At 39.7% G+C, this 21,933-nt stretch overlaps 1 protein-coding gene across 11 annotated transcripts in view; it reads right to left on the reverse strand.

Moving 5' to 3' along the window:
• Positions 1-21,933, reverse strand: part of RAPGEF2 (Rap guanine nucleotide exchange factor 2) — a 243,974-nt gene that overhangs the window by 16,798 nt on the left and 205,243 nt on the right. For all 11 annotated transcript variants that reach the window (XM_070045623.1, XM_030865726.3, XM_030865725.3 and 8 more), the window contains 12 exons: positions 21,406-21,564; positions 15,038-15,190; positions 14,606-14,770; positions 11,934-12,041; positions 11,638-11,841; positions 11,429-11,537; positions 10,696-10,942; positions 5,878-6,035; positions 5,050-5,290; positions 2,595-2,978; positions 614-825; positions 401-524 (listed from right to left, as the gene is read on the reverse strand). In XM_070045623.1, coding sequence (XP_069901724.1) covers positions 401-524; positions 614-825; positions 2,595-2,978; positions 5,050-5,290; positions 5,878-6,035; positions 10,696-10,942; positions 11,429-11,537; positions 11,638-11,841; positions 11,934-12,041; positions 14,606-14,770; positions 15,038-15,190; positions 21,406-21,564 — 2,264 coding nt within the window. The remainder of the gene's footprint in view (positions 1-400; positions 525-613; positions 826-2,594; positions 2,979-5,049; positions 5,291-5,877; positions 6,036-10,695; positions 10,943-11,428; positions 11,538-11,637; positions 11,842-11,933; positions 12,042-14,605; positions 14,771-15,037; positions 15,191-21,405; positions 21,565-21,933) is intronic.

Consider the following 21,933-nt stretch of genomic DNA (forward strand, 5'->3'; position numbering starts at 1 on the left):
TGTTCTCTCCTTCACTGCATTCATCGTTCTCGGCTACACTGACGGCTAAATCCCTTGTGTGGGCAGTGAGACAATACTGTTCGGCTTGTTTACATATTTTAGTTCATACTATCCATTACACCTTTTAGCTCTGCAAGTCAGCGTTCTGAAAAATAAAAATAGCTGTGCCTCACGTTCAATGAAAAATGTCAGAGGGACCAACTGTTTTCACGACAGCCCACAGTGCACTGGATGTGGAATCATAGTCATTCCAAATCAGAGCTCGACGGAGATTCCCCACACAGCCTGGTACATGTCACCATGCTACAGGCGGGCCTATTCAAAATCTTCTCGTTTACTAGGAAGTGCTAAGCTCAACCTTCTCTAACCCCGCGAGCACTGCTGAGGGGGACACACTCACCGAGTCCTGAACATGAGGGCAGGGTCCATGTTCACAGAGGCCATTCGGCCAACGTGACGAATTTCTTTTGCAATCATTCTTAGCTTCTCAAAATTGACCAGCCCGTCGACTTTGGAGTCGTTCCCTGTAATTGGCAAAAAGGAAGAGGGAATCACATAGCATTTACCCGACGCCTCCACAAGTGGAGACAGAAATCCTCCAACTTACACTTACCCTCGTGAAGGAACGTGAGGTCCTTCTTGATCACCGGGAACAGGGGGATGATGGGAGGCTGTAGGTTTTGACTGTTGAGGACATTGCGGTATTTTGCCATGTTTCTGGAAGGGTCAAACAGGTCTTGGAGATCCTGAAACAGCTTTTCGTATTTATTGGGAAGTTTTTCCCAGGTGGTTCGCAGTCTTGCCACTGGTGCCAGGTTTAGGCCGCTGAGGGGGAAAAAAGAAAAGCGGTCTAAAATTAAATGACTCATCCTTACGAAGTAGGTAGAAGAGCATGCTGTCTATTTCTTAACATGTAACAGCTCTGTGTGAGTGCTGTGTATGCAGAGCCAAGTACAGGATTCATAAGAGTGTTAATGATTCTGGGTAATGAGACCTGAAGCTGGAACCAGGGACAGGGCCGAGGGGTTTTACTCTTTTTCCCTTTACACCCTCCCGGTCTGTCTACTGTGGGCAGAACAACTGGAATGCCAGGTGTCCTGAGGGCAGGGCTGTGTTTCGTTGCTTCCTCTCCGTACGTAAAGTGCCTGGTGCCAAGCAGCCGTCTGATAAAACAGACTGGACAAATATCCTAGAGTTGTAACATGAAACAAAAGCCATAAGAACAGGAAGAGTAACAGATATCGTATATGGACGCATATATGTGGAATCTGAAAAAAACTGGTATAGACCATCTTATCTACAAAGCAGAAACAGAGACACAGACGTAGAGAACAAATGTATGGATACCAAGGGGGAAAGCGGGGGGAGGGGAGGAATTGGGAGATTGGGATCCACATGTAGACGCTATTGATATTACGTATACGATAGACAACTGATGGGAACCTACTGTAGAGCACAGGGAACTCTACTCAGTGCTCAGTGGTGACACAAATGGGAAGGAAATCCAAAAAAGAGGGGATATATGTATGCGTATCAATGATTCAGGTCGCTGTACAGCAGAAACTATCACAACATTGTAAAGCAACTATACGCCACGTAGGAAAAAAAAAAAAAACCAATAAGAGCATGATCAAACTCCTAGACAGAAAAAATGACTAACTGAATCACCACCATCAATGTCAATATTGCTCATTGTTTCAGCCTGCACTTTCTTCCAGCCTCAGTCTAAGCACTTAAAAGGGAAGAAAAGTAACATTTACTAGGCATCCCCCTGCTGTGTGCTGGCTGATGGAACGCCACATACGTTGTGTCCCTTAGTCTACTTGATAACTCTTTGGGTCACTGTTATTTTATAGAGAAATAAACTGACTTTCAGAGAAGCTCAAATAATTTGCCCAAAGTCACAGAGCTAAAAAAGTGGTGAATATAGATTTTCTGGGCTTTAAATTAGCATAAAAGAGAATGTTTTTTGAAGTACAGCTGATTTACAGTGTTGTGTTAGTTTCAGGTATACACAGCAGAGTGATTCATCATACACACACACACACACACACACACACATCTACATATATCTATTCTATCTATATATAAAAAGAATATATCTATTCGTTTTCAGATTCTTTTCCCTTATAGGCTATTACAAAATGCTGAGGAGAGTTCCCTGTGCTGCACAGTAGGTCCTTGTTGGTTATCTATTTTCTATATAGTCGTGTGTATCTGTGAATCCCAGACTCCTGATTTACCCCTCGCCAACCTCTTCCCCCTTTGCTAAGCATACATTTGTTTTGTACGTCTGTGAGTCTGTTTCTGTTTTGTAAATAGGTGCATTTATATATATATATATATTTTTTTAAGATTCCACATATAAGCAATATCATATGATATTCGTCTTTGGCTGGCTTACTTCACTTAGTACGATCATCTCTAGGTCCATCCATTACAAGAGATTTTAAATTAAGGATTAAGAGAAAAAGAATTGTTCCATATGATGCAATTAAAAAATACTACACTCACACAGAGTCTGTGGCTTTCAGGGATTGATGCATTTTTAAATCTGCAAACTGAATCGCACCTCACGACAAATATGCCCTTACCTGATGATTGCAAACATGGAGTTAAAATTCTTGCACTCCCTGCAGTGCAGAGCGATCTTGATGAAATGCTTAATGGTCTTCATCCTCTTCAGCTGGTTCGTCTCCCGCAGAATCTCAGAGGCTACCCAGAACGTCTCCTGGTTAATGACCTCCTCGAATTTCTTCAGGTTGGCACAGCTGGTTTTCGATCTGAGCTTGAATAAATCATCTATATACTCAGTGGGTTCGATGTTGCGGAAGAGCTCAAAGTTCCGCATGGAGAGCTGCGTGGCCACCTCTACGGTGCTGAGCTGCAGCAGGGAGATCTGACTCTCTCTCAGCAGCTCCTGAGCATCTTCATCCGAACAAAGGGTCTCTGTCTCCATGTTGTTTTTCAAGTAATACCTGTGAGAGACACAGAATTCAGAGCCTGAGCAGCAGTCTCACGATACTCCTTGAAAGAACGATGCTGTCTGCTGAACGGTGGTGAGAACACTCCACTGAATGACGGAAGGACAAACAGAGAAGGCAGCAGCTCCTCGGTCACCAGATCACAGAACCCGGCCCAGAAGCCACCGACAGAAACTGACGCATCACATGGAATTGCATCTGTACCAGGTGCAATCCATTTTGTCTTGTCCTTCCCTGCCTTCTAGATTACCTTTTTTTTTGCTAAAAAGGACAGAAAATAGCTAAATTTAAAAAATTTTCAGTTTAAATAATGAAAAAAGCTCTACGGAAGGAAACAGGAAAGATTGGTCAATCCAACCTATTTATTCAAATACCAAAGAAACCTGTAAGCTATCTCCCTCTATTTGATCCTATGAGGAGAACGATCCTAAAAATAGATTTTAACGTTCAAATGTCTGATTTTCATGAAAACCCTCCAAGTAAGTGGGACAGGTATTATTCCTATTTGTCAGATGAGGAAACGGAGGCTCCCAGAGATGTACGCCAGCTGTAGAGAGAAAACTCAGGGTTAGCGCTCCTTTCCCTCCGTTAAGTGACTTGACAAAAACAGAATCCAGATGTTTGCCCTGTGATTTTTTTTTCCCCGATTTTATACAAAGATGCTCTCCTTAAGCCAGATTCCATAAAGGAAGAAACAGAATGAGCAGGGCGGTCCTGCTAAACTGGCCTTCTGCATATATCGCCGAAGACACAGACCTCAGGACCTTGACACTCACAGATTTCACGTTCTCAATTTTTTTTTTTTTTTTTTGCGGTATGCGGGCCCCTCACTGTTGTGGCCTCTCCCGTTGCGGAGCACAGGCTCCGGACGCGCAGGCTCAGTGGCCATGGCTCACAGGCCCAGCAGCTCTGCGGCATGTGGGATCCTCCCGGACCGGGGCACGAACCCGTGTCCCCTGCATCGGCAGGTGGACTCCCAACCACTGTGCCACCAGGGAAGCCCACGTTCTCAGCTTTGATTACTCATGAAGCCCACGATGTGAATCCATTTGCAATTTTCTTGTATACTGACTGTGAATCATGACTCTGCACCTCAGTGAGATTTGGAGAACTCCACCAAGATTACACATAGGTCAATGCATATTCAAATGATAACGAGACAATGGGCCTCCTAAAACAACCCTACCCACTAGTGTCAGGGCTGGAAATAAAGTGAAAGTGAAGAAGACAAAGGAAGTTATAGTTGACAGCAAGAACGCAGCTCTGAATGAATTTAACCAGGTTTAGATGCATAACACGAAGAAGTCAAGAATACAATGAAACACTCCGTATGGCAAGAAAAAAAGAAAAAACGTGACTCACGAAAACAATTTTCAGTAAGTGCCGACTCTAGTCATTATACGAGAGCCAAAACCGAACTACTTTTTCAACTTTCCCTCATTTGTGATTTGAGGCTATCAATTACATTTTATCAATGGAAACGCCATGCAAGAGGCTGACAAGACCCCATACAATACTTTCCTACGAGCACTGTGTGACAGAAGCGCTCTGAAGACCAAGCAGCAGCAGACCACACTCTGAGGCAAATGAGCTTTGGTTCCAGAGTTAAGAAGGGTTTTTCATAGTGTCATGAACAATAACAGGCAGTTTCAGCCAGCCACACTGTCACAGACATCTCCGCGTAAACAAACGCAGCTCCTGGAAAAGTCCGGTAGGCAGGAGCGGGCGACACAGAGGATACTAGTGGAAGATGTGTTTGTGAAGGTGCGTCTGCCAGGAGAAGGGAGGTGCCCTCCTGCGCGTCCTTATGGGAGCGTGAGCGCTGGCCGGCAGTGACAACCGTCAGGGCACAGCGCCCTCGTTTTGCACGAGCTCCTAAGAGATCCTTGCGAGGGGTCCACAGTCTACCGTGTGCATTTCCTTGGATACGGCAATGCTTGGTCAATGGGGAAAATCTTGCTTTTAATCTGCAACTTATTTTAAAAACCCTTAGAAAGCGTTCACCAGACTCTGGTGTGGGTTTAAGGACGGGGTAAAGAAATCCAACAGGATAGATGACGTCTACCTTCCACTCAGCTGTATTCTGTCGGCGAGTTTGGAAAGCTGATCCGGAAGTCGTCTTTGTTTGATCACTCCCTCTGGTGTGACAGAGACCTCACAGAGTGAGTACTGATCTGGGGTGGTGGTGACAGCAAACTCCCGGATGGCCTGAATGACCACCTCCTTCGCCGTGGTGTCCTTACTGATCATGATGTATCTGCTTTGCTGGTCAGCCTTGAACACCCTTAGCACTTGATCTGGCAAGTCTGGGGGAAAGAAGAGCCAGGAGAAAGGATTTCAGGACCTGGCAATACAATCAAGGAATGCCACCTGAAAGCGTCTCCTCAGAGAAGATAATGCTAAACTGTCATCTCTCCCTTACTTCAACCCTCCTGCAAAGATTCACTTAGTCAACATACAGGCACGCTGCATGAACACGTCTGCCTAAAGATAGTCACATTACCCACAGACAAAGGCAAACACATCAGGTCCCAAGGGCAGCATGCAGGGTGGTCAGGCTGGCATCTTTATTACACTGAAGAGCCCAGGAAGCTGACTGAAAATATGCCTCTGGACTCTTTATTTGACATGACCTGGTGATACCTGCATGGTACGTGCTAACTTCATTTTAGGAAAAAGAATGCGAGTTCAGAGAGATTCATTTGCACGTGGGCATATCAGATTGGTCTGCAGAATAAAGATGAACTGGTTCCAGCTGTTGGAAATTTACATTTTATCCTGACTTTTAGCATCTGATAGAGTCCATGCCACGCCAGGAGAGATACACACAGCATTACCGTTATGTCAGGGGAAAAAGAGACGAGAAAACAAAAGCAGTGTGGGCCACGCTTACCAGGAGTAGCACTGAAGTCTAAGATGCGATGATGGGACTGCAGTAAATCAGGGTTACTGGACGATAACGTTCCACTGACGGGCAGCGCGGTCGGGATGTGCTTGGTCTGCCTTAATCCGACTATGCTGTCATCCTGAGACTGACCGATCCCGATGTCACTGAACCAAGAGGAAAGGTAAAAAGTTATGACTCATCAATAGATAGTGTGCACGGACAATGAATAAACCGTATTTCAGAAAACCCGCAGTTAACGTACAACTATCATTAATAAATTCGGTTGGAACTTGCAAAAGCAACTACTGCTTAAGTGTATCCAACTCATGTTCTTAACTGCGTAGCATGTTTCTCTAAAACCTTTGCCTTTTTAGCTTAAGACAAATCATAACAAATATTAGTAGTTTCTGAGTACAGACATATATTCAGAAAAGATAAGCCCTAGTTAGTCATGGAAATAGATTTAAGAAAAAGCACATTTTTAAAAAGGCATTCAGTCACTCAAATGATGACTTCTGCCTCAGAAGGGTAAGTTGTTTTATAATCTTAAAGAAATGAAGAAATTGAGTAAAAAAATGAATAGAGAAAAAAAACATCCAAACTGTCCCAACTTCATTCTCCAGTGTTTCAGAGAAATAAATGAGATCATGATGGAGTCAAATGTAAAGAAAGCTTGACACAGACATTATTTCTTAATTATACAGAGCCTGAAAAAGCAGTGGTGCATGGTGACATTTCTTGGCATCAAAAAAGAGGCAATGGAAACCCAATGACTCACTTTCACTTTGAACTTACTACTCAAAATTTCTAGTTCTACGTTTAAGCTCCCAGAGAAATACTACTTACTATGGATAGCTACAAACTCATTTCCATTTATAAAAGCCTGGGGACAACTCTTGAAACATGGTTTAATAATACATAACATTATTTCTAGATTTGAAGGGCCAACTGTTTCCAAAACAAAACATCAGAATGAAACGATAAGCACAAACAAACACGAAAGAAGTAGAACACAAGCTCTGACCAATCTCTATAAATCTCTATAAATACCTTGAACAAGGAGAAAGAAGATCATACTAAGGTTGGGATACCAACCAAGGTGCCGTAATTAAGACACTTAGCATCCATTAGGCTTTCGGACATGACAGCTTGATCAAAATAACTACCAAAATCTAGCAGCATTCTTCCTCTTTATTTGGGAGGGAAATGGAAATTACAGAGGCAAATAAGCAAGCACAAGACCAAAGATGATTTCAGTGTAAATTCTTCAAACTTCATAGGTAAATATGATCCAGCGATCCCACTCCTGGGCATATATCTGGAGAAAACACTAATTTGAAAAGATACACGCACCTCAATGTTCACAGCAGCACTTTTTACAATAGCCAGTTGTGGAAGCGACCTAAGTGTCCATCAACAGATGAATGGATAAAGAAGACGTGGTATATAAACACAATGGAATATTACTCAGCCACAAAAAGGAATGAAACAATGCCATTTGAATCAACAGGGATGGACCTAGAGATTACCATACTAAGTGAAGTAAGTCAGACAGAGAACAACGAATTATCTATGATATCGCTTACATGTGGAATATTAAAAAATGGTACAAATGAACTTATTTACAAAACAGAAATAGCCTCACAGACATAGAAAACAAACTTACAGTAACTAGAGAGGAAGGTGGGGAGGGATACATTAGGAGTTTGGGATTAACATATACACACTACTATATATAAAACAGATAACCAACAAGGCTGCTTAGCCTGAGGAACTATACTCAATATCTCGTAATAACCTACATGGGAAAAGAATCTAAAAAGTAGGTATATATAAAACGGAATCACTTTGCCGTACACCTGAAACTAACGCAACACTGTAAATCAAATCTATTGCAATTAACAGTTAAAAAAAGATTCAAAGGTAAGTCCACAACAAAATTAAATTTCCATTTAAGTGCATAGAGGCATGTATCTACAGACAAAAAGGATTCATGTGCTATGCAACATTAAATAAAACCTTCACATTTTTAGCGGAATTTTATTTTTCATCCATATAAACCAGGCTTTACTGCCAAAAATATTAGATGTCATACGTACATGAGACAACTGCTATGGACTCAGACCAAAGACAGAGCCAACTGGGCCTTTGCTGGCACAGATGCTATCAATCCTGGCGCACTCGAGGCAACCCCCAACGAGCAGCCTTCTTCCGAGCTGTTTCTCAGCAACGTTTCAATACCAAGCATGATGATCTAACGCTCTACTATCAGCTGTATCTCTGCCGTCCACAGATGCAGGGTTACTCTTGGACTGAAACTACTTTATATTAAAGGCTTAGTTCAGAAAGGTCCACCTCCGAGCACATTCGCTTGTTGCTGGACCTCTAGAACTCTCTCACTGCTACTGAGATATTTTGACCTTGGTTAACTTTATATGTAGTCTGTTGGTTTATTCTCTGCAGTCTTTCTCCACTTACCCGACAAACAGACCCGAGCTTTACCAGCCTCCTGCCCACCCACCCCATAGTCACATCACTCTTCCGGGCCTGTCCTTGTCAGGCTGCCACCATCCAACATCTTAGCTTCTGTGATACTGATAATGTTTGAGAGAGAGAAAAAAAAAACAGTATATCTGGAAGATTCATCTGGGACTTCCCTGATGGTCCAGTGGTTAAGAATCCACCTTCCAATGCAGGGGATGTGGGTTCGATCCCTGGTCGGGGAACTAAGATACCACGTGCCGCGGGGCAACTAAACCTTCATGCCACAGCTAGAGAGAAGCCCGTGTGCCACAACTACTGAGCCCGCGTGCTCTAGAGCCTGCGCACCGCAACTACTGAGCCCGCGTGCCACAGCTACTGAGCCTGCGTGCTCTAGAGCCCGTGCACCGCAACTACTGAGCCCGCGTGCCACAACTAGAGAGCCCACATGCCACAATTAAAGAGAAGCCTGCAACGAAGAGCCCACATGCCGCAATGAAGACCAGCGCAGCCAAAAAATAAAAAACAAATTTAAAAATTAAAAAATAGAACGTACTAGAAGATTCATCTGCTTGACTACTTTGGTAGCTTTGTCAAAAAAAAAAATCTTTCTAAACATATGCTTATTTCTAGGAGAGAAAAGTTTTAGTAGTAACTAGTATTAAATAAAGTCTATCATACCAATATAATAGATCCTACAGTTTACTGAGCCTTCTTTTAAATATAACTATTCTTTTCATTTCAATTACATTACATATATGGATTATTTCAAATAATTTTCATAATAATATTTAATATTTCACAAAAAGATTTAAATGAGTCATCTATGTTCTTCAAGGCAAATTTAAGATGTTTCCTCAGTGCTTTAAAAATCATCATGTCTAATTATTATCCTTTTTTCTTTTCTCTTTTGAATATCTTTCTAAATACACAGAATAACATTATACATAGTATTCTCATCCTGGGTCCTTCGCCAGCACCCTGTACCGGGGATGGATTACGTCCCAGCTCTGACATGTCACGTTTCTATTAATACTCGGCAGGGTCATGCTGACTTGTGTTAGATTGTTTTAAAGGTTCATATTTAACTCATGGTCAACTGACTCTAAGATTTTTTTTGTTACCGTCCTGCTAATAATTCTACGTTAAAGTAACTGAAGTAACTTTTCTTATCTCTTAAAAATGAGCTTTTCATCAAGAAGGGTCACTTAAAAAATCGATTCCTATTTTCTATAATGCCAGCAGGCCTAATCCACTGTCTCTTAGAAACTTACTTGGTATAATCATGCTCTCGAGTCTATAAATAAAGCCATCTTACTCACTGCTTATCCTCAGGACTCTGCTGTAGCAGTCTTTTCTAGCTGATATGAAACCACCAATCATTATAGTTTAATGGGGAAAACACAAGTTTGACACTCGACCCATCAACAGCACATCCTAGACCATATCTCTCTAATCTTTGGATGAAAATTTTATCTGAAGTGGAATTAAAAAAAAATGCTCGATACACTCCTGAATGCTTACATGTGCTGCTCCTCTGTAGGACCCATTAGATTATCAAAGAAAGAAAATAATCTTTATGTTTTCAGGTTATCTCTTACACCTCTGTAGTTTGAGGAATCAATAATAAATGAATTTGGGGCCCCTGTGTAATTTAATACTTTAAAGAATTTTTGGGTGATGGTAACTGGGTTTTATAGAACACGCACAGACCCAGAAGGAGCTAAAATGAAGACAAAAGCAAGCAGACAAGCAAAGCTAAAAAAGTGCGACACCTGCAACTTTGTCTGGTATGAGCTCCTGGCGTAAGTAAACAGCTAAGAAGAGATTCAAGAATACACCTGACATTCTGACTGCAGAGCCCACTGGGAGGAAGGAAAGGAGTTCTGTGCTTGGTTGGTGATGTCTTGGCAACAGTTAAATAACTGAAAACAGGAGAGAGAGGAAACAAGAGAATGGCAAGCGTGAACGGAACCAACTGGGAGCAGCCATGACCTGACTGGCACACAGCGGATGCTGATGGTGGAGAAGACACCCAGAAACAAAGAAACAGGAGCAGAAATGACGCCACACCATGGCGGAGACAGGAGCAAACACATATTCTTGCCTTTTAAAAGTCCAAATGAGAAACAAAATATTTCAATGAAGATCGGAGTGGGCAAGTAAGTGGCAAAAATGGGATTAAAACAAACTTAATTGTTCAATATCGCTTCTAAGATAGCTCAGCCATCAAAGCTTGAAAACATTTTTTACACTCATGTGCAAACACCAGCTACATCACCACCTTTGCATGTCATTTTAACACAATAACATAATGTACAGAAAACTTATACAGACACTTACTTATATGGTTTTTGTGGCAAGATACTAATCCGAGTCTTGTCCAGTATCTTTTTTAGCTTGTTCCTTCCCCCAACAGTGTTGGCTTTACTTTTCTTATTTACTTTTTCAAGTCCTATCACCTGTTCTACATCTACAGCGAGATCTGGAATGGAGTAGCGACTGGCCTTTTTGATGTCTCCAATTTTAGGGAGGTGAGGGGCACCATTTCTCTTCTCTTCTGACAATCTTGTTAGAAGTTCTTTAAATACTAAAAAGGAAACAAACACCGCAAAACGCCCATTATAAGAAATCTGAACAATTCAAAGGCGATTGTAGAACTTGGAAATATTATCTAAGTACAGACTTCAGCTATCAAAATGGTAATCTTGTAGAAAAACACTACTCCAATGAACAAATGACACCAAGAATCTGTTTTTGTATGTCTTCTGTCACTTCTACTCAGATTAAGTTAAAATAGTACACTCTTTAAATGTATAGATATTTGAAATATTTATCAATAAAAACATCGATAAAAATAATGTTATGGTCCTCAAGTAAGTAGATTTTGATTCAGATCTAATTATACACTTACATAATTCATTCTGTATCTATGCATTTTACTATAAATTTTCAATTCTTATGATGTTTGAATGATAAACATGACTTTTTTCATGATTAAGACCTAAATGCTAAAAAAAAAAGACCAAAAAAAAAAGGAGAAAAATGAAAGTATGCAAAAATGTAAACCACTTACCAAATAAATTGGTTTTCACAGTGATAGATAAGTGTGTGTTATTTCTAAGAATTTCCATAGCTTTTGACAGCTGAATGTTTTCAAAGTTTTGACCATTTACTTCTAATATCTAAAAATAAAGTTATAAGATTAATTTCAGTTCCCCAATTGACTGAAGGAGAAAAAGACACCAGTATTTACCCTTATGTTTGCATTCAGAAATACCATACCTGGTCCCCTCGTTTCAAGCCTGCCTCGGTTGCTTTGCTACCTGAATCTACACTGTCAACAAAGATTCCAAATCCTTTCTCTGAGCCTCCAAGCAAGATGAAAGGCAAGGGAGCTTCTCGGGATGGTTTTGTGAGTGTCATCAATCTTCTTTTTGCTTTAGCAGCACAAGCAATATTTAACAGCCTTAGATGTCCACCCATTTTCTACAAGAGTTCAAAAAGAGTGGTTTCAAAGATGGGCTGAATCAAATGAACTTAAAGCTGATGGTTTATTTTTTAAAAATCCCCAATATTACCTCTCTTTCCAGATTATTTTCAAATTCTTCTAGAAATCGAGTCATCGCAGGATCCCCTTCGAAGTCATTGAAGTGATTATTCACCCACAATAATACTACCCGTGTAACCTGCAAAATCAATTATTTTTAATAGGTTTTCTTCTTTCTAGTGCTAAAAATTTACGATTAAAGTCATTTCAAAAAAGTTATCCAACAAACAATTTACCTAATAACAATGAGCAAGAAAGGTAACAATAAAACTCTCAGATTTCATTCATAAGAGGATGACCTTCTAAAAATATACAGTAATACTTTGAATGTGGACTTTACGCTGTTTGACCGAGAAGGGTTTTGATTCTGTGAAGCATGGTAACTAACTTTTATCTTGCTTCATCTCAAAATATATTTGATATAGGTCACAACAAAAACTATAATAAAATCAAACTAATACAAAAGAAGACAGAAACTTTAACATCTACAATTGTGCAGGGAAAATGAGTAGCCTTTTCTTACCCTGCACACATGTTTTCACTGAGGCCTACACTGAGCTTTATACAGAACAATACACACACTCACAGCTGTGGAATATTAGCTTTGTACCAGCAAGAACTGTGTGACCTTCATTAGACTATAAGTTCCATGAGGATGACAACTTTACCTGTTATGTTCTAAGGGCATCCTTAATATTTATAACAACATCTAATTCTCAGTAAAATTTTACTATATGAAGTGAGTATAACTGCAACTTTAAATATAAAAGTACCTGTTTTATTTTATATGAGTTTAATGTTCTATATCTTGAATAACAAGATCAAAGAAATTTTCCATAGCATTGTTTTCAAGCATTAACTAACCTCTTAAAGTGGGAAAATTAAGCATGCCATTCTAGCAGTAAAGAAACAGAGTAGACAGTATACAGTTAATCTTCAAACTGCAGTTAAAATACTGCTTATAGTTAGTATGCTGTGACAAATTATAGTATATAACCTGACTAATCACTCAGGAGTCAACTCTTGATATTTATATTAATTTTTGTCATTTATTTCCACTAATGCCCATTTTTCAAGTTTAGGAAACCCAGATGACCATCTCCCCTGAAACTATATCCTTAACACCTGACCTTTTCATAAAATTAAAAGTTTGTAGCTGAGAAGCCAACTTAGAAGTCTACTAGCCATATTCCAGGTTAGAAAAATGAGATTCATAAATCATAAACTGAATACTACCAACTACCATCACAACAGCTTTAAGATGCACTAAGAGACTGCTGGGAGCCAGGCCCTACACGGCTATTCACCTTCACAGCAACCCCAAAAGGAGGCTGATTACTGTTTTACATTGTAAAGAGATGAGTAGCAGGAGGGTGAGATGACACAGACGTAAACGGCAGAGGCAATGCTAAGGCTAAGGACCTCGGCTGAGGTCTTCCATGCCTGTGACCCTCGGATTATGAGATGAAGAGCATTACTGTCCAAACGATTGCTCTAGGGCCGTGGGTGAGTCAGCGGAAGGGCCAGCACTGGAGCTGGAGGCCTTCTTTTTGTTTTTTTTTTTTTGCAGTACGTGGGCCTCTCACTGTTGTGGCCTCTCCCGTTGCGGAGCACAGGCTCCGGACGCGCAGGCTCAGCGGCCATGGCTCACGGGCCCAGCCGCTCCGTGGCATGTGGGATCTTCCCGGACCGGGGCACGAACCCGTGTCCCCTGCATCGGCAGACGGACTCTCAACCACTGCGCCACCAGGGAAGCCCTGGAGCTGGAGGTCCTTTGCTGCTAGTGCCCAGTTCTGGATTTGTACGCCCTGACTCTCCCAAGTCGGCCTCATGGAAACCAGGCCGTCACGTGGAAGGAGAAATGAGTACAGGCCATGAGTAACTCTCAAACCTCACAAGACTAGGTACTTTATCACCCACTCTGGCCTTGAAAAAGAGCTTGACTCAAGAGCTGCTGAAGAGGGTTTGTTCAGAATTACATGCCTGGGGCCTACCTGCCCGCGATGGTTCTGAGGGGATGCTGCTCGGGTGCCAACTGAAAAACTGTAACTTTTATGTGGTGTACACTGGCCGTCCACTGAACCAGAGGATGCAGATTCCCATGGAACCCAGGTGATTGAGGGCTGTGTTTTAACAGAATTTGCAACGAAACTAAAGTTTATAAACATTTGCTGGGGGGAAGGGAATCAAGATGGCGGAGGAGAAGGACACAGAACTCACCTCCTCCCACAAATACATCAAAAATACATCCACATAGGGAAGGATTCTCACAGAATACCTGCTGAAACATTTGCTGGCCTATGTATCGGCCTTGGCGTTAAAAAGAAAAAAATTTCTAGGGACTTCCCTGGTTAAGACTCCACACTTCCAATGCAGGGGGCGTGGGTCTGATCCCGGGTCGGGGAACTGAGATCCCACATGCCACATGGCGCGGCCCAATAAGTTAACAAACAAATAAATAAACTGCAAGCCCAAGAGGCAAGGCTTTACAACAAAAAAAAATTCTAGGGCTGAACTTAGAAACCTATAACAAGAACGGCTATGTGTATCACCTTGTTTTTTTCTTTTGGCTTAAGAAGTACATTCTCTTATCCCATCAAAATATTTTGAACATAAGTGGCATGACAAATATATATTAAAGTCTCTTTAACTTTGTATCTGAATGTTTCATAGTTGAAAGGAAACTAAAACGCAACTTCCAACCTTATCCCTGAGGCTCGGGTCATTAAACCACTCCAACAACTTTTTGCCCACTTCCATCGGGCTGCAGAGGAAAGTCCTATAGGTCAACAGGAAGTCCTCTATAAACGTCGGATCCACCACCGAATGCTCTTCCACCAAATGCATCGTTAATCTTTCTGAGGTGCCCTGCAACACATCAAAGGCGTCACCAGCATCCCGCATGAATGGCATCTATATGGTACCTTGATTTCAAACCTTCAGCCTAAGATGAACTGGACGGTAACATACACAATAATGACTAAGGCTGCTGTTCTTCAGGAAAGATAAAGATTTTTTACAATTGCTAACATTTAAGAGAAGTTAGGCCTAAAAACGGAGTGGGGGCATCTTACACCGTCCTAACGGGTACTACCTAAACCCTCCTGCCATGGGGCAGAGGCGTGTTTGTCTCACCTTGATGACGATGTGCCCCTTCCTTGTTCCCGTTCGATCGAGCTCTCGGTGTTCCTTCACCATGACGATCTCTCCTTCCTCTTCAACTTTTTGCATGTTCTTTTCTACTTGGTTGAGGATACGGCAGTAATCTTGCTGGGCTATGCAGACAAACTGGAATAAAATGTAAGTCACATGCTAATGATAAAGTGCTTGCGAGAGACCTATAGCAGCGCTAATGATTCAGTGTTTTAATTATTTAACACTGACATTTTCCCATGTCTCTCCCATACTTTCTAAATGAGGGCAGTAATGAACCTTAATCGGACTTCTCTACTTTTTAATGTATTTCCTCCTCGGTCAAGAAAAGTTTCATTTTTAGAATATTTATATGTAGTTTATATTAAAAATCCTAACAATGAAAAATATCAGAAGATAAAATTAGAATAGTTCTTTCTCACCACTCCCACCCCCCAACCTGTGACACTTAGAAAACACTGGGGGAGGAGAGTGGACTCTCAGGATAGATAGTAAAGAGAAAAAAGAAAAGATTGGCTATATGTACATGTATAACTGAATCACTTTGCTGGACACTGTAAACTAACACAACATTGTAAATCAAGTATACTCCAATAAAAATTAAAAAAAAAAAAAAGAGCACACACAACTGTGGGCAGAGAAGCAAAAAAGCTCTGAAGAGTCTATACGTGGTCGTTTAAGTATCTGTTAGAATTACGGCCCTAGCAGAAAGTAAGAATATGAAAAGAATTCAGAATAGGATGATGTTAATAATGGATTGTAATCCACTCCATCAGGGTAGCTGCTGGGTGGTCTTTCTAGTTTAAGACTTGCAATGTGCAACCTGAATCCATGGGACTGAGCTAAGTGACGACTTGTTTTAGACTGTGATTTTCTGCTATACTATCAGTGGGCAGGTACAAACCTGGGACTCTCTGGTGCTTAGGAAATCCGAGCGTGCTAGTAAAATCACCATAAAATTGCTTGTCAGAAGAAATTCTCTTACCTGCCCCAACCCTTCCTGCCTGTGGCTTCTAGGGTCAGGCGAACTGATTCAAACCCCAGCTTTACTACCTCTCACTGTGGGATCCTGGGACAATCACTCGGTGGGCCTCATTTTACCATCTGAAAAGGCGAGATGGTCCTAAGAGCACCAGCCTCATAGGATCCTTGTGGAGGCTGAGTGAGATAATCCAGGTAAAACTCCTGAACTGTGCTAGGTATACAGTATGTGCTCAGTAAATTTTATTATTTAAAAAATAGATATTAAAACATAATTATCATTTAGTGGGCTTTAAAAATTTGAAGAATTTCAGAGCAGCAATTTAAAAATAAAGATGATCTTAATAAAAGATATCAAAATTCAAAGATACCCAAGCAGTAGATATAACAAATTTGCTAATTATAATTGATAAAAGAAATCATTTTAGAAAGTCTGTTCAAAAAAGGTCCACAAAACAAGCCACATACTTGTTAAGCTCAAATTATTATTCCTCATAACTGGTATGAAGGTTAATCCTTGCTCTTTTAAAGAAAAAGTTAACAAAAATATGCACATGAAGCAATTACTCCTCCACGACCCCAAAAATAAAAAATTTCAGGGCTCAGGGCAAACCATTTAATTACATTTCTTAGTAGTTTTAAAGAAAGTTATGAATGAACTCTAGAAATCACTTGTTACACAGATTAGCCAGAGGCCAGTGAGAAAGCAACAGTAGATTCGTAAATAAAAATTATTGTTTTCTCTGAATTTTGAATAATTTATTCTCATTTTAAAAATCTGTTAGGAATGAAGAAAGGATGGACATTTCTTTTTCTCCTTTAAGGTGAAAAGATGAAAAGAGGGAATGGTTAAATTATAATGTACGTAAGATAAAAGATGCTATAGGCATCTAAAATCATATTTTTATAGGACGTTTAGACTTCCGGCTTAATATTCATGATAATACATTAATTTTTTTAAAAAAATTTGAAACCAAATATTGTAATAATGATTTTAATGACAATGATGACATTATTATTATTATCATATTGCAGTAGCTTTATAGGAATTTTCTCACTTTATCCTCCCAACCAGCCCACGAGGAAGGTACTACTATTATCCCCGCTGTACAGATGAGGAAACAGCTGTGCATTCGGCATGCTAATGTAACCAATGTCTCATAAGTACATGCTTGCTAATTTAAAAAAATTATACATGCATATCAGAATCTTGGCATCACAAAAGGCTAATAATGATTATTTCTGAGCAATGCCATTTACAAGTGACTTTCATTGTTTAATATACTTTTCTATATTTTCCATACTTTCTGCATAATCAGTAAAGCTTTTTTACAGAAGTAGCAGCAGCAGTTCACACTCAAGAATGAGCATACTATGATATTAAGTTTCTTCCATCAAGTTGATTGATATCATCTCACTAATTTTTCTATTAAGAGTTTAGCATCAAAAAGTTAAAATTCGAAAAGCATAGGCTTTTGTTGTAAGCAATTATGGATAGTTTAATAAAATTTTTTTAATGGCAAAAAAACCCCTACACACTCATATCCTTAACACTGACCACAGGTGTGTGTATGTTTAAAATCTATGGTCCTTAGTTTCTTGCCTCAAAAATATTTTAAACTTTTTTCTTTTTACAGGGTAGCAAAATTGTTCCCCAGGTCTCCAAATAATTTTAGGTGTTCTTTCTTATACTCATTTTTAGAGAACATAATTCTATCATTTATCTCCTAAAAAAGAAATGTATCCCTGAGTTAAAACAAGTAAGTAGAGAGATAAAAAGAAAATGCTTTCTGAAGAGAAATGTACTAAAATTAATCTTCTTGACTAAGGACTTAAAGAAATTAGAATTAAGTTTGATTTGAAATTCTTAGTGTCTAGACAGACATCCTTGGCATTTCTTCTGCAGAAACTGAAATACCATCCAAAAAGGAAAAAAGAAAGACGCCCAAACTGAATTTCTAATATGGCCATACAGAACTGATATCTCAAAAGAAATAAATTTTACAAGAAAACATTTATTTTTTATTAGCAAATTTATTTTTGCTTTAAGAAGTTTTTAGGTATAACATGAAATTTATAGGAAAAATATAATTTTTAATTGGGATGATGAAACCAGTTGAAAATTTGTGAGTTATACACATAATTGTTTTAGTGAGGTTTTATACTTTCAGACAGGTGTTCACAGGTGAAAGTCCTGTATGATCTTGGCACTCTGATATGAAAGAAAAATTCAAGCAAGATTTCATCTATAAAAGGGCAATGATTTCATTTCATTTCTTACGTCCCAGGATAATTTTCTTTTGGGCACATGACCTCACAACTTTTATTTAGCAAAAAATATTAAAAATGATAAAAGAATGAAGTAAAGTTAAACTTTTATCAACATACAAAACAGTCAGCTTTCACTATATCCATGCAATTGCTTTCTCCTCCAAAACTACTGCTAAAATTCAAAGCATCACTCCTCTCATGCTCTCAAGAAAACATGAGTCTAACAGATTTACCTTAAGACATTAGATGTGTTTAAACTGGTACTTTGCATCTGCAAGGGAGTTCATACCTAATTGTTCACACAGGCATCCAAGTGTTCCCTCCCCGCTGAAGGGTGCAGGGCAGGGCGAGGCCATGCCTGGGTGTCACTGGCAGGCCCTAGATGTAGGTGGTGGAGAGAGGAAGGGGAGACAGAAGTAGAAGAGTGGGAAAGAAAAAGAGGGACAGGCAGAGGGAAAAAGAAAAGGAAAAGGCGTGGATGGGGAATGGGAAACCAATCACCTGGTACCAAAGGACATCTATGCCTGGCCCTGCCCTTGTCCTTCAAACCCAACAGGGGACAAGAATGGGTAGAGGAGGGGACTTCCCTGGTGGTCCAGTGATTAAGACTCCGTGCTTCCACTGCAGGGGGCGCAGGTTCAATCCCTGGTTGGGGAACTAAGATCCCACATGCCGAGTGGTGTGCCCCACCCCCCCCCCAAAAAAAAAGAGAGAAAAAGAAAAAGAGAATGGGAAGAGAGGCACACAGAAGGGAGCAGGGCAAAGCACAGTGCTGAGCACTGAGCACATCACGGGACCCAAACAGACAGAAATAAATGTCAAACTGAATCCACTCATGCTGTGTCCTCAGGCTGAACTTGGGCTCGACTCTATACACTACCCAAGATGTATTTTGGGAACCCACTGAACTGTAAGGAAATGAGGGCCAAACCTAGCCAAGGTTGCTTCCTCTTGGTAAAGGAAACACCACTTTCTTTCATTTCATTCAGTAACCTTTGATTGCCTACAATGTGCTCAGTACAATGACACCCTTGTGGAGATCACGTTATGGACAAAAATGTGATTCTCACTGTTTAGTTCTCCCAACAAGAGGAGGATGTGGCACGCGCACTTCCTGACAAATAAATGACATTTTAGCAGAAATACGCTAAAATGCTATATAATTTAATGCAAACAAGCATTTGCATTAAAATATCTAAATTCATTCTCCATGCCTGTTCTAATATGGAGGGGGGGAACGCCGGGCCTGAGATGGGTGGGAATCACAAGGGTGATTCTTGAACCCCTGATTTCACGTTCCTTTTACAACGTGTGGAGAGGCCTGCAGGGTGAGAAGGACTCTGTCTGGCAGACGCTGCACCCTTGACCCTCTTTGTACATCCGGGAGTCTCGTATCAGGAACCACAGGAGCCTAATACTACCTCAATCAGAGTTTTCGTTTTCAATTAGCGTTTTCTCTTGGCGTCTACCTTGATGACTGTCACTCTGGAGTTTCCGCTGATTCCTCATCCGGCAGAGAGATGAACTCTCTTCCTTACATCTACCTCTCCTCCTCCTTTCCCAGGACTCCCAGATAAATATTTAATGTTACCTGCTACATCTGACATTACTTCAGCACTCTTGGAATATTAAGTCATAATATTTTTATCAATTATTCTGAGACATTTCTATGCCTCCTATATCACTTCAGTCCCAAGATTACAAAATTTCTAACAAAAGGGGTTGGCCAATTATGAGGCGCTAGTGTAGTAGCTGAATCCTCAGAAATAAAATCGCTTTTACTCGCCCTTTAAGGACAGAAACGGACCCAGATGCTCTAGTGATCTTGACTTGCAGAAGGGCCCAAGGAGAGACTGCGAAGCAATAATAGGACAGAGAAACCTTTAACAATTTTCCAGTTCGTTTTGACTCAGTTTGGCTTTATTTTTTTTGGAATATAATTCTGAAGCTGAAATATCACATATGACCCCTTTTAACATTTTGAGGCCAAATATAGACTTTGAGATTTATGTACCATTCTGTTTTCCTCTATTTTGCCAAATAATTGAGAGCTGGCTATATTAAGAAAGCTCTTCTGGCATTACATACTCAAAAACTGAATTTATAGCCTTTTTTTTCCTCTATGGTGCTCACTGGAGGAATTATTTAGCAAAATTATTCTCTAAGTAAGATGATTTTATTTATAGCCATGGTCATTTTTCTTTTTAGTAAGTAAAACGCTTGAAATGAAAATTTAAATGAGCACTATTTTATATTTATCAGACATTATAAAAATTCAATGATGTTCTTTTAGCATAAACTATATTCAGATGACGTATTTTAGACTGTAGACGAACAAATACAAGGACCACTTAACATTAATTAGCCTAAGTCAACTCTTTTGGTTTATTTATATTAAAATATTTTATCTTTCAAGGACAATTTTTTAAGACCTAAATTATAAATACTTAATAATGATAAAAGCACCTTAAATTTTTTTTTACACTAATATAGAGGTTACCTGTTAGATCGATCTAATTAAATTTCACATTTGGTCTCAACATTCTCTCTAGTCTTTTATTAAATGCTTTTAAATAATGAATATTAACATAACAGCAATACTGACATTGTTCTTTTTATTAGCAATCATTTCTTTACTATCAAGTGTTTCTACTGATTCATACCATGATTAATTTTCATGACTTCTAAAATCAATTCCATATCTTCCATGTATTTAAATAAAAATACTGTGTAACTGTATCACAGCATCTTTACTAACCTACATATAATTTCTTTTCATCATGGGCATTTTTACTTCCATATTTTTTGTTGACTAGACTGTAAATTATTATTGATGGAAATTAAAAATACTGTATTTATAGAACACCTGTTTTTTAATAGAACACATTTACAGAATGCTTAGCTCTGTGGAGTCCAAGTAACTTTAGGGGAGATTTATTTTTAATTTCCTGGAGTGTGATAACACTAAAAGTCATAGTTCTACTTTAAAATCTTCTTTATAAATCTAAAAGATGACCTGTTTATACAGGCTGAAAAATCTTACCTCAACTGCATACGTAAGTTCTTTATATTAAGCATAGAATAATGACAGTTTATACCTGGCAGTCATCCACCTTTGTCCTCATCACTCCTTTCATGTATTCCTTGTCCATAGTAGGAGAGACACCGAAACTATTTCCCATACATAGTATTTCTGCTTTTCCATCTGGGTAAGTCACTTCCACAGAACCATTCAGAATCACTGACCAGGAGTCCAGCTAGTTCCAAAAAATGAAGACAAAGCAGAAAATATAACATCATGATCGTGAAGCTGTAAATGCTGGAACGGTCCCTAAAAATGATTTACATCTTTTATTTTTTAAAGAGGGAACAAATAACCCAAGTACAGCTGACCGTTGGCCAAGTTCACAGAACGAGAACTAAAGTACAGCCATGGACCCGCGGGTTTCCAGGTGCCTGCACGGCACTCCGCTCTCCTAATGACTCTAGCTCTTCCTCTCTTAAACGACACTAGGGAAAAAGTGTCTTCTGTTCCCCAAAACACATGTAAACAAGATAAAATGATCACCACAGCCTTGATAAGAACAGCATTGTGTTCTGACAAGAGGCATACTATTATGAACGTT

Source organism: Globicephala melas, chromosome 5, assembly GCF_963455315.2.
Source record: "Globicephala melas chromosome 5, mGloMel1.2, whole genome shotgun sequence".
Taxonomy (NCBI): Eukaryota; Metazoa; Chordata; class Mammalia; order Artiodactyla; family Delphinidae; genus Globicephala; species Globicephala melas.